The following is a 14,129-nucleotide window of genomic DNA, read 5'->3' on the forward strand; positions in this document are numbered from 1 at the left end:
ATGGTTTTATTTCATTACTTGGTTTTTACTGGTAACTAATGACCAAGTAATCGTGACACCCTTTCTTACAAAATACCATCAATTTCATTCTGATTGATGAGTCCATTTTATGTGTTAAAGGTGCAGTGTGTAGAATTTAGTGACAGAAATTGAATATAATAGTCTTACAGATGTTTTCATTAATGTATAATCCCATGAAAATAGGAATCGTTGTATTTTTGATGCAATAGATGCTACCAAATTATACACATTGGTCCTTTAAATTCTAAATGAGTCCAAAGGAATTGATGGACCAACCCATATTTTGTCTAAAATACTTTTTGCAAAAATCAGTGAGAGGTGTGGATACTGTCTGTCAATGATCAGCTGTTTCAAGAGGGTGAATTGTTGTCTGCCGAAATTATAAGTTGTTTTTTTTCGTCTTTATTTGACAGTGATTAGTGGTGAAGCAGACAGGAAATAAGGTCAGAGAGATGCGTATAATATGCTACAAAGGTTGTAATCGAACCAGGGACATGTGGCATGCAGTGTAGTTCGGTGTTCCAGCTGGAAGTACATCTGACAACATGATTTCACATTAATGTGTCAATGAATTGAAACATATTGTGTTGAATCTGCAGATGAAGCTGTCAGTGTTTCCGCTGCTGGCCCTGCTGGCTCTGTCCTCAGCCAATCTGCAGGACATCATTAAGAAGAGCTCAAAGCACAGAAAAGGTAAACATTTTAACATTTTTGTGTATTTTTTTCGTCATCAGAACAAAGATAAATCAAGACAGTTCTTCCTCTCTTTTGTTGTTTAGTTTTTAAACTGTCCGTCCATCTCTTTCATTCAGTTTCCTTACTGAACCCGGAGCTGCAGGGCCGCGTCCCTGACTCAACTGGTAACAATGTGGTGTCAGCTCCTTTGACTCCTGCTGATCTGCTGCAGCAGGAGGATCTGCCTTCCTCCTTCGAGTTCGGTGATAACGTCAACCTGCATTGGCTGACCTGGACCGGTTCTGTGCCCAATGGTGCCGTTGCTATCTACAACGGCTACACCGAGCGTACCGACTACGTCTGCAAGTACAAGTGCGAAGCTGGCTTCTACAATCCAAGCCTGGGCCCATACTGCCGCTACCCCTACGGAGACCGTGAGTACTACGCTCCTGAGTTCGAGATCCTGGCCAACAAAGACAACTTTGAGTTCCTGGAGTGGAAGGAAGGTTCCTACGGTTCAGTGCCCCAGTATTCAGTTAAGACCTGCCCAGGTGTCAGCATCTACGTCGGGAAGAACAAATATGGTCTTGGGAAGGTTGTTCCTCAGTTTGAAGCCTTCTTCCTGCCCTGGGAGGGTGATGAGTATTGGTACAAGAAATACGAAGTCCTGGCCATCAACAGAGACGCCTACACACAGCACATCTCTGACGTCAAGTACGCCATTGATGAGGTCGAAATCTTCCAGTATCCTCCTGAGACCATGCGCATCTCTGGGGTCACCAACAATGACTGCCAGACGGTGTCCAAGACAGTCACCATCTCAAAGACCACCGAGGTGGAGACCACCTGGAACATCGGCAGAGCCACCATGCTGGGTATCACAGGAAGCATCACTGCCAAAATCCCACTTATCGGCTCGGGTGGCATTGAGATGAGTGGCGAGAAGACCCTTCAGTTCAACAGAGGAACCACGATGGTGGAGTCGCTCAGCCACTCCGTGTCAGTGGAGCTCACCGTCCCACCAAACCACTCCTGCAAAGTCCGCATGGAGGGACGCAAGATCAAAGCTGACATCCCCTACACAGCACGCCTCAGCCGCACCTACCGCAACGGCGAGACCCAGTGGACGTCCATCTCAGGGACGTACGACGGTGTCCAGATCGGAGAAGTCCGCGCTGTGGTGGACCGCTGCGAACCCGTACCTGATGCCCAGCCATGCCCCTAAAAGACTGACAGAAAACCCACCAAAAGAGATTGAAACATCACGATTGAAATAATGCCATGAACATCTTTTGTATTGGCTGTTTGAAAGAAAATGTGTAATAATAAAAAACATTTTGCACTTCAACTTTCTCTTTATTTCACTTTCCTCAAAATATATTCTCCTCTTTAGCAGCACATAAAATAGATGAAGGATTACCATTTTTGAATTTTTGAATCAGTGCTGCATTTATTTTCTTCATTTTAAAAGACACTGGTTACTGGTTACTATTATTATTATTAGTAGTAATAGTATTAATGTCCTGAAACAAACTTTTTGATTCATAAGTAAATTGATTGATTTAATTACTTACATGTCATTTGTAATATTTATTACTTTCACCGCTGACAAACCAAACATATATAATAGAAACGATGAGATAATATTAAAATGAAAATAAGGACAGTCAAACATTTTTTTTAATAATCCATATCGGAAGCATAAGGAAAATTTCTGATGAAAAAAAAGGAAAGTGTGAGTAAAAAAAGAACTAAAATAATAAAATGAGGATTGATTCTCAGTAGATTAAAGTTGTAATGACTCACTGTGACAAAAACATTCATTATTTAGTTTAACTTCACTTAAACCTTTAAAAGGCCTCAGAATAAGTGGTAACCATGCATTTCCTTCTTTAAGGATGCTCCTTCATATTAGTTACAGTCTTATTTATATGTTTAAGGCTGTAAAATACAGTATTGATAACTTTACATTGGTGTTCAAATGAGTAATGATATGAACATTGTTATATTTCATGTTTAATTCACAACACGTTCTCCAAGCAGAAGTTAGGAGTATTTTTCACTTTGTGGTGTTTCACTTCATAGAGGACAGTGGCAAATTAATAAATACAGAAATATTTACTTTACCACAAAGTTGAAAGGACATAATGTTTAAATTTTCATTGTATGCTGCAGGCCGGTTGTGGCTCCACTGATCCTCCTGTCCATATGTTGAAGTCTCCTTAAGCAAGACATTAATGGTTAATTGAGTGTTAAAACATTTCTGTGTTAAGTGTGTTTGAGGGTGGATGAGATGCACATTGCAAAGCGCTTTGGATAAAAATGCTCCTAAATGCATTTACAAAACAAACCTGGATGTCAAGCTTTGACATTGAATACAGTCATCATTTCATCTGGGACAGGAAATGATATATATAAGACAGCTCATTCATTTTCTTAACTGTTTATCGTCAATGGCGGGGGCTGGAGCCAATCTCAGCTGGCATTGCATGAGCGAGAGGCGGAGAACACTGTGGACAGATCGCCAGTCAATCACAGGCCAAGATACTGTATATAAAACAGTCAACTCTTAATTCAGACATCACCTCTCTGAGAAACTGACAGTATCTCTGAGAGCTCAATGCAATGCAAATGAAGAAAATACATGCAGGAACAGAAGCAGATGAAGAAGAAGCACAGCATTTTTTTTAACATAAATTCGCCAATCAGTCATTAATAAATATTTTATTAATCCTCAATGAAGCTGTCAGAGAGCAAACAGAGTGTATTCTATTTATTTATGGACAAATAGACATTCACAACCACTATTTTACTGATTTGTATTAAACAGGTACATTTTATACATTTGCATATGTAAAAATGTGTATCAGCTGCACACAAAAACATTAAAAAAATATGCATTTTATTTCCATTTTTGTAAACTGTGGATCACTTTAGATAAAATCTGTCTCAAAGAAATGTGTATACAGTGATTTTACAGCTCTGAACAGTATGTAAGGGTTAAAAAGTGAGAAAACAGAGGACATCACTGTATTTGATTGTGTTTTCTTCTATATCTGCAGCATGTTTCTGTATTTGTTTGGGTGTAAATGCTGTCTGAGGGTTATAAAGATGCCAAGGATGTTTTTTCTCATTTTCTTGTTTTGTCTCTTTTCATTTGTTTACTAAGTTTTATTGCGTTAAGCTCTGCAGGGCCACGACAGAAAATTATACTGTGTGAAATAAGATGATTAGAGAGAATAAACCCCATCCACTGTGAATCACAATGAATCACTACTTATTCACACAGAGATATTGTGCAAAACACACTGACTTTATATACAGTACATCTGAATAATATACTGAATCTGAATAACAAGGCTCTCACGCTGCTGCTTGAATGACAAGTTCATTACGAGCGCTCGCAACCCGGCTGAATGCAGAAGCAGCTGACGGCAGTGTGACAGTGCAGTTCTTGCAGGCGTCTATCAATGTAAATGCCCTTTACACAGCCTCGCTCCAATACAGAGTCCTCATTCAGACGCAAATAAATAAATTGATAATAACTTTCTGTCTCAAGGACAAACACAGATGGCCATGACATCAGCGATTTTCAATGATAGGACTTGTGCGTGCAGAACAATGTCCGTGTTGAACGCCTTCTCCCCCCCGTTTAATCTTGGCAATGAGCAACATTACGCAACAAGGACCGTCTTAATCAATGAGCCACTATTACAGGAGATCTAATCACTTTGTTCCCAGTCTGAGCTTATCTAAACATACAGTATCTTGTCATCAATGGAGAGAGAGCGGCGCAGCACTTTGGACATCATGCCATCCTATATTGCTTGATAGATATGGGACGTTAACCCTCCTGTTGTCCTCCCGGGTCAAATAGACCCCGTCTCTTTTGACTGTTCCTTCTTTCGTTCCTTCCTCCCTCTTTCTTTAATTTTTCCTTTGTTCTTCCCTTCCTTCCCTCTTTCTTTGCTCCCTCCTCCTTCCATACTTCTTTCCTCACTTCCTTCCTTCTTTCCTTCCTTCCTTCCTTCCTTCCTTCCTTCCTTCCTTCCTTCCTTCCTTCCTTCCTTCCTTCCATCCTTCCTTCCTCCCTCCCTCCTTACTCCTTTCCTCCCTTCCTTCCTTTCTTCATTCCTTCCTGCCTTCCTTCCTTCATCCTCCCTCCCTCCTTACTCCTTTCCTTCCTCCTTAGTCATTTTTCTTCCTTCCTTCCTCCTTTCCTCACTCCTTACTCCTTTCCTTCCTTCCTTCCTTCCTTCCTCCCTTCCTCCCTCCTTACTCCCTTCCTTCCGTCCTTCCTTCCTTCTTTCCTCCCTTCCTCATACCTTCCATCCTTCCTTCCTTGACTCGAGGACAACAGGAGGGTTAAATCCAGGCACTTTTAACAGTCTCATCAAAAGGCAACTTGATAAAAAGAGGCAGAGGGAGGAGAGTGTTGTTTTTCCTGAACACGGATCAATAAAGATCCTGTTATCATTATCAGCATGAATACTCTTTTTACATCCCGGAGAGCCGCTGGTGGAGGTTTTTCTGGTCAAGGACAAAGTATATCTCATGTCGAAACAGCAGGATGACCGTTAATTCACTGACTTCAGATTGACCAGAATGGTTTGAAGCGTCTTTCCAGCAAAACTAGGTTATCTAGCAAAAAGGTTATCACAACAAAAGAAAGACAAAGCCTGAAACATTAACATCTAAACATCTAGTATCTTTTTCCTCAATAGTTTTTCATATATTACAAAACATGTCCAGGATAATTAAAGGGGACATAATATGCTTTTTGTGATTTTACTGTTATTATACTGGTTTGATGTCAAAGTTTCAGCTTTCTTGAGGTGAATGTACTTTATATGTAAAAACATTGCCTGCAAATCAAAAGCCAGTGCTTCAACCTGCCCTAAATACTTAATCTACATTAATTAATCTACTTCCTCCTCGTGATGACATCAGATTGTTCACACATGCTAACAAATGGTCCCCTAGTCTGTAGTCTTCGTCGCTAAGGGTGTTGCTAAGGTTGTTCCATGTGTTTTTCACGTTGTCCGCTCGCATTTTTCGGATTAGATCGATACATTTGATTGTGTTGTTTGATCTATTGTTTGTTCACGTATAGCCTTCAGAGTTTCTGGAAACTGACCAATCACAACAGAGTGGGTTTATCGGGAGGGAGGCCTTAAAGAGACAGGAGCTAAAATGGGCCGAACTGCCCTGAACTGAAAGGCAAAGGGCCAGTATATAATATAAATAAGGGTTAAATCATGCAAAAAAATTGAGGACTCTTCAAGTGGAGGCCCAGATTAAAAATACAGACCTGTAAATGTGTATGATATTTCCTCTTTAACTAATGTTAGCAAACTGAGATTCAGATAGCTGGCTGAAATATTGGTGCATTATAGGCCACCTAGCTTCCTATTTATAACCAACATAAATTAATCCAAGTACAAACTCCCATTCAATGATATGATATATGTTTATCTTTCTGTTGCTTCTTTTCATCCTCCTGTCTTCTGTTGCTACTTATGCTCCAGAGGGATTTTAATTTCTTACATTTCACTTTAGTTTACCCTTTGCATCATGCATCACGCTTGTGAGCATGATTGACAAATGGTCATACGTCCTCAGCCATGTCAATTAGGTCTCATTTAAGACTAAACCGGCTATTTGCAGGTAGCTGCTACTGTCATCTGTTTGCGTTGAGGTTGAACTCATCAGCTCCTATAGTAGGAATACATGTAACTGTTTCTGAAGAAGACCACTCATTCTCAGTCAACCTTCCTCAAATGGTTAAAACAAACTAAGTAACAGAGTCGATGGATGTCAAACTTGTAGTCCAGGGATATTTTAAATGTTTAAGCTTCTCGTGTTGTTATTTCCAACATTGATTTGATTCTCCTCTGATCACGACCAACTTTGAAAACATCTGATTCAAACTGAGCAGCAGTAGAGTCAATGGGCGAGCGGAGCTGCAGCTCTCTCTCTTGTTTATTGGGGGCAATAAGTGAACGAGGAGGTTTTAAAACTCAGATCGTACTGCAGGCAGTGTCACTGCAGCAGGAACCTGAGGTAAAAACTGCTTCTGTATATCTGAATGAAGTTATGTGGCTCATTTGCTGATTAACAGCATTATACATCTGATTTTCATGATCAAAATCGTCAAGAAATGTGTCTTAAAATCCTGCTTGCTTTTTGTACTGATTCAAGTTGCTGAGTAATTTTAAAATAATAACCTGACAAACATGAGAGGGTGACAGAGGGTATCTAATTAATAAAACGATTGGTTACATACAAAAGAATCTGGGTTGTAAAAAGCCTGGTAACTCTGATTAACTGTGCCTGCTATTTTCTTTCTTCTTATTCACTTACATTAAGTGATATAACTTTTTTTCACACTGTATTTGAGCACATTTTGTCTTTGCACTGTATCTGTTGTAGTATAGTACGTTGTATGTCATTTAAAGTTTTTCTTTCCACTAATCCTGCAGAATTTCCTTTAATTATTTGCAATTTGGTAATTGAGGTGCTCCTAACTTGCGCCATTTATGAAAAACATGTGACCACAAATACATAGTTAAAGTCATGTTTTACCATTAACAAAAAATGGTTTTACTTGCTGTGAAACATATATTATATATTATATATTTCTTTGATCAGAAAATGTTGTGGCCTCTTTTTAAAGGAGTATTACACAGTGTCTAATCTTTAATGACTGCTAGTGACAACCATAAGAAACTGCAACACAGAATTTATCTTTTTTGCTGTTTTGAAACATGCAAGGAAAGCCATGTACATTTCTTATATTGCTAACCCAGCATGAAAACACGCAGAAAAAAACAAAAACTGTTATCACTAATTCAATATTGTTATTCACTGATAAACTATGAACCGGCAGACCACGACGCTCTATCACCCTTCAACCTTCTTTGGTTATACTTCAAACTGATGTAAAAACTGAATGTCTCACTCTTGAATATGTGCTGTTTGTGTTTGTTTTCCAGATGAGGTCGTGTGTAGCTATTGTCGTAGCATTGCTGCAGCTCTGCAGCCCAACGCTGCAGTCTGACCCACAGCTCTTCATCTCAGAGCTGCAGGATGGACAAGAAAAACCCAGCAGTGAGTCACATCATTACAATACTGCAGGTTTCATCTGCTCAGACACTCAAATGAAGAGTTGAATACCAAAATATGCAATTTCAAGTGATGCCTGCTCTTTAAAAGTTACCATTAACACAAATTAAAAACAAGTAATTACCTTAAAGATTTTCATTAAAATAAATAACGTTTGTTAAGTCTCTTTCTATCACTGAATGAGGTCGTGGTGTGTTCGGTGCTGCCAAAGTGAACAAAACAGAGAACTTTAAGATTGCCACTATAAGACAACCTGCAAGGCAACTTATGATCTTAGTTAACCAAAACATAATACTTATGTTAATAAAATACTGGTGGTATATGTGTGAACATGGTGGTCATCCCATTTATCCTGCATTTAAGATGCTATTTCATCAAGATGTGCTTCCTCATACACTTCAATGTACATGAGGTGCAATGAAGCACATATATAGGGGTAGTATATCAAAATGTGCAAAATTTCAATGTTTACGAGGGATGCAGCCCTTTTCATGACGCCCATTGACTGGCAATAAGTGCAACCAACAGATTCTTTCCTAACATTCACAACAGTTGAGAATAGAAACACCAGGTTTTTGTGTCAGTGAAAAGAAAGCCTTTGAAACAAGACTAAACTCTGATTACTGCAGCAAAATGAAGTTAATTGCTAAATATATATAGATATTTGTGTCTACCAAAGTTAATGCTGCTTTCGTCTTTTCTCTTTTTCAGGGCCATGGCTTAACCCCACGCTGAAGAATGTTGTCCCCTCTCGGGAAATCACCAACCCTCCGAAAATTAGAGAGATGCCAGAAAACGAAATGACCTCACACTCCTTCCCCATGTTTGGTGAACACGTGAACCTGAAGTGGGTCACGTGGAACGGTTCCCTTCCAAACGGCGCCGTCGCCATCTTCAACGGCTACACCGAGCGCACCGACTACGTGTGCAAAGTCAACTGTGAGGCCGGCTTCTACACTCCCAGCAAAGGGACCTTCTGTCAATACCCGTACGCCGACAACGAGTACAAATCCTCCAAGTTTGAAGTGCTCGTCAACGTAGACCAATTTGAGTTTCTGGAGTGGGTTGAAGATTCGTACGGATCCGTCCCCGAGTTTTCTGTCAGAACCTGCCCCAACGTTGACATCTACGTGGGCAAAAACAAGTACGGTCTCGGCAAGGTGGTGACCCAACACGAGGCCTTCTTCCTCCCCTGGGAGGGCGATGAGTACTGGTACAAGAGCTACCACGTGCTCACCATCAACAGAGACAGCTACAGTCAGCATATCTCTCACGTGCAGTACCTCATCGATGAGATGGAGCTGTTCCACCATCCTCCTGAGACCCTGCAGCTTGCCAAAGTCACCAACCTGGAGTGCAGCAGCGTGGCGAAGACCGTGAAGCTAGAGAAGACCAGCACAGTGGAGAAGAGCTGGGACATCGGCAGACAGACTCGCAATGGATCCGTGTCCACCATGACGGCCAAAGTGCCCATCCTTGGTCCGGGGAATGTGGATTTCACCAAGGAGCAGACGGTGACCTTCTCAGAGGGGACGACCATGGTGGAGTCCATCAGTCACGCTGTCTCCGTGGAGCTGATGGTGCCTCCCAACCACTCCTGCAGCGTGAGGATGGACGGCAGGAAGATGACGGCAGACCTCCCGTTCACCGGCAGGCTGAGCAGGACCAACCACAACGGAGACACCCACTGGACGACCGTCACGGGAACCTACGATGGTGTGAGACTCGGTGAGATCAACGCCGTGGTGGAGAGGTGTCAGCCGGTGATTGATGCTGTTCCCTGTGCACCAGCTGATGAATGATGAGCTGTCTGTTAAATTAACAACTCAAAGACCAAATGTATAAATAAATAAAAAAAGATTTGAATTATTTATTTTTTCAATTCCTGTTCTTTGTTACAGAGTTTTGTTACTTTCACAAATACAATGAATATAAATGAGTTCTTGCACTAGTCAAGGACAAAACTGCTGTATTAAATGAATTAAAGATGAATCATAGACAATGTCTGACCCTAACCCCAGTGAACTAATGTGTGGCAAAATTATATAGAAGCTGGATTTTTAACATTTTATTTAAAAATATCTATGCTACAGTAACATTTAGACTCAATTTTATAAAGCCTCTTTAAAGTCTTTACTTTCACCTCAAAATGAGATGACTGAATGTGAGATCATGTAAGGGAGAGCTGTGAAGTTAGGTCCAGTTCAATAAGAAAATTGGCTCAGCTCTATTCTAACACGGCTGAGGTTTAAAGCATAAATATGACACGATTTTGATCCTGCTAAATGTCCAAAGAAACAAAACAAACAAGGATTAAGAGAAATAATCTGCCAGAAATTCAGTTATAGTGTGAGAACCAGTGGAGAACTGGGCAGATGACAGTCAGTTACATAAGGAGGTTATTTCTCTTTATAATGTTGTCATGTTTGCTATCACATATTAGGCAGAATCTGCACAAAATGCACACAGTAATGAAAAAGATCTCTTATACTTGAAGGTGGACTCAATGTCTGAACAGGCTGGAATTTATGCAAAACAAAACTAGAGAAAACAAACAAACAGATTCAATAAATGACCACCGCTCAGACTCTTGGTATCTACCTCAGCAACTCCCTTATGTGACATAATATTACTCCTCTAAAAGCTTACTTTTCTGTCTGAATGTCTGCCTTTGTGTCTCAATAAGCAAATAAAATCATACATTAACCTTTTTATGACAAACAATCTGCAGATTCCGTAAAAGAAATTCGACCTGCAAGATACAATATCTGTTTAAAAACAATTCATAAACAGACTTTAATTAGTGCTGTAGAAGTTATTAAAAGGTCATAAAATAATCCAAACACTGGCAGCTGGTTGCCCTGATGGCTCCTGATTAGTTGAAGGTGTGTTGATCAGGTGAGGTGATTAGTAGGACTCTTTAACCCATAGTACACTGCTCAAGGACACTGTTACATTAACACACTTACATTATGAAAGATGGATTACCTATTAACGATTATCAACTTTTATCTTTTTCAATGAGTGTGACAATTATTTTCTTTAACCTTAAACCTCTAGGCGTACCTGCAGACTCCAGTGGTTTACTTGTCATATATTAGAGAGGCTTTATTCTATCGTTCCAATTTTTCATGATTTTGTCAATCAATTGGTTCCTAATTATTTCATGTCATTGTTTTCTGTGTCTGTTTTAATTAGTGATTCCACCTGTGCAGTTTTAATAGACAGAGCTATTTATTGAGGTTAAGTTTACCTAATTTAAAGTATCACACACTATTGGGCGGATAGAGGCCCTCTGTCAGTTATCATGAAAGCTTCTTGAAACTAATAAATCTAATGGAAAATTCAAAACTATAATAACCCTTATGTAGACCATCCATAAAACAAACTAGCCCTTCAACCAAGTAGTAAAAATTGTGAAAAATATATATAATTATTCCCTTTAAACCAAGTTATTATGTTCACATTTCTTTTTGTGTCTGACAAGGTAAAAAAACAAATGAAAAACCTTGCCAGTATTCACATTTGAGAACTTCCTCAGTCTCCATGAGATAAGATAAGATAAGATATTCCTTTATTAGTCCCACCATGGGGAAATTTGCATTGTCACAGCAGCAAGTAGACAGTAAATAGAATATAAGAGCAGCAATAAGAAAAATAATAAAGAACAATAAATACCAAGTACCAAAAAAAAAACTATAAGAACAATAATAGTAAGAAATATGTAGTAAAATAGTCGTGACATTATTTACATTATTTACAAGATTTACAAGAGTAATATTGGTATTGAGTGGTAATATACCAGATATTCTTATTTCACAGATTAAAGTGAAATAAATATATATGTATATTATATGAATATTGCACACAATTGAAATTATTAGTGTTCCTAGAGTAGATCCTTCTCTGCAACCAAGTAATAACAATAGTGAAAAATATAGATAATTATTCCCTTTAAACCAAATTATAATGTTCAGATTCCTTTTTTTTTTTGTCTGACAGGGTTAAAAAAAAAAAAAAAAAAAGATGATGAAAACTAGGTAAAACCTTCAATTCTCATAATTTCATTTTAATTCCTAATTTTCATAGAGATAATTAAAACTGTATTGAAGATTGCATTATCACTTTGCATATTGAATTGTGAATTGAAAAAAAAAACATTGTCAAACTGCATGACAAAATTGAAGATTGAATTGCCATTTTGCAAAATGAATTGCCATTTGAATAAAGGTGCAGATACTGTACGCTTCCATAGTATTCACATTTTGGGAAGTTCCTCAGTCTCACCACTAGATGGCAGTGCAGCCAGGAGAGCAGAGAGAGTTGAATCACCATGTTGTCTTTATTGAACTCTTTGACTAGCATGAGAGAAGCATGACAGGATTAACCAGCTAACATCACCTCTAAACAGCCTTTATTACACTTTACTTTATATATTACTAAATGTCATGATGTTTAGATGAAGCTGTATTTTATGAGATAAACGTTGTCTCGTGCTGATTAATAGTTAAAAGCTGCATTGAGGTTGCTTTTAGACGGGGAGCTCTACAGTAAGCTGACTATATATCATTGAAAGTTACCTTCACACACTGTTAGGACATAAATAAGATTAAAAAGCAGATTTTTTCCAATTGTCATAAGTTGTTTTATAAGTGTAGTTTCTAATATAGCTGATAAATTCAAATGAATGCAGTTGGATATATCTAAATTATCACATATCAGTCAATTATCTCACAGGAAATGTCCTTTAATCAGTGTAAATTTCTGACTTTTTACTTAATTAATTAAACAAGAAAGTCTGTTTTTAATAGGCCGAATGAAAAAAGACACATTATTAAGTAAGATTTGTCGCTTTTTGTCGCTTTTTTTCAAGAAGCTGTTGAGTTTTTTCACAATGCGGCGACTTTTAATGAGAGTGATGAACAGAGTGTTGCTGAGTGAACCTTTCAGTCCTGCGATGGGAGCTGAAGCTGAAATACACACACAAGGCCGCAGGAAAATGGTGAGTTTATAAACCTCACACACATGTTTTATTATAAGGTAAATAATTCAACTTTAAATACGTGAATAGTTGTTATTTTATGTAAAAAAAAAAAAAAAAAGCCCCAATAATCAATCAGTAACCAAACTCCATTCATGTGTTGGCCAAAGTTCTCACATCTTAAAATACATTTAAATACATTTTCTGATTAAATGTAAACTAGTTTTCAATTCAGCTTATATTATATTAACCTTGGTCTGTTTTGACTGTTCCTTCTTTCCTCCTTTCCTTCCTTCCTTCCGTCTGTCCTTCTTCCCTCCCTCCTTCTCTCTTTCATTCCTTCCTTCCTTTCCTTCCTCTCTTCCTTCTTTCCTCCCTCCCTCCTTGTCTCTTTCTTTCCTCCCCCCTAGCTTCCTTCCTTCCTTCCTTCCTTCCTTCCTCCATCCCTCTTTTCCTTCCTTCTTCCTCCCTTCCTTCCTTCCTCCCTCTTTTCCTTCCTTCTTCCTCCCTTCCTTCCTTCCTTCCTCCCTCTTTTCCGTCCTTCCTTCCTTCCTTCCTTCCTTCCTTCCTTCCTTCCTTCCTTCCTTCCTTCCTTCCTTCCTTCCTTCCTTCCTTCCTTCCTCCCGCCCTTCCTTCCTTCCTTCTTCCTCCCTTCCTTCCTTGACTCGAGGACAACGGGAGGATTAAAGTATCTTACCTGTTTTCTTTTTCTAATCAAACCTACTTTTAAATTGATAGATTTTATAATGGACTTCTCTGTTTATTGGATTGATATATGTGTCATGAATGTTGCCCCCCCCCCCCACACTCTTTACTTTGAGGCAGAAAACACAATGTGAGCAGTGTGTCAGCAGCCATGGAGCCAAAGAGTCAAACACAATGTAGAGTTCAGTGTTAACAGAGCTGCTGCTGCTGCCAGTAAATCAGTACCATCAGTACAAGGATCTGTTTATATCAGTCATCAGTCTCCTCTCTGGATGCTCCTGCCAAAGAAGAATGAGACTTTAAACGGGAAGAATCCATCCATCCTTCCTTCCTTCCTTCCTCCTTCGACTGGTTTCACATCATTTAATTTAACGTCACTCTGTCATGTTTTTATTTTAGCTTGAAAAACATCATAAATCAATAATTAGAGGCACTTTGGACCCAATCAGTAGCTGATTATTCCTCCCTTACTTCCTTCCGTCTGTCCTTCTTCCCTCCCTCCTTCTCTCTTTCTTTCCTTCCTTCCTTCCTTCCTTCCCTTCCTCTCTTCCTTCTCTCTTTCTTTCCTCCCCCTAGCTTCCATCCTTCCATCCATCCTTCCTCCTTCGACTTCGACTGGTTT

At 39.1% G+C, this 14,129-nt stretch overlaps 2 protein-coding genes across 2 annotated transcripts; both read left to right on the forward strand.

Annotated features, from left to right (window-relative positions):
• Positions 1–522: 522 nt before the first annotated feature.
• On the forward strand, positions 523–1,921 carry LOC133979426 (natterin-3-like). Its single transcript, XM_062417938.1, has 3 exons — positions 523–552; positions 621–714; positions 834–1,921. Exons 1-3 carry the CDS (start codon positions 523–525, stop codon positions 1,919–1,921), a joined length of 1,212 nt encoding a protein of 403 aa, XP_062273922.1.
• Positions 1,922–7,691: 5,770 nt separating this feature from the next.
• On the forward strand, positions 7,692–9,623 carry LOC133979427 (natterin-3-like). The gene is made up of 2 exons (XM_062417939.1): positions 7,692–7,806; positions 8,533–9,623. Exons 1-2 carry the CDS (start codon positions 7,692–7,694, stop codon positions 9,621–9,623), a joined length of 1,206 nt encoding a protein of 401 aa, XP_062273923.1.
• Positions 9,624–14,129: the final 4,506 nt, after the last annotated feature.

This window comes from Scomber scombrus, chromosome 4, assembly GCF_963691925.1.
Source record: "Scomber scombrus chromosome 4, fScoSco1.1, whole genome shotgun sequence".
Taxonomy (NCBI): domain Eukaryota; kingdom Metazoa; phylum Chordata; class Actinopteri; order Scombriformes; family Scombridae; genus Scomber; species Scomber scombrus.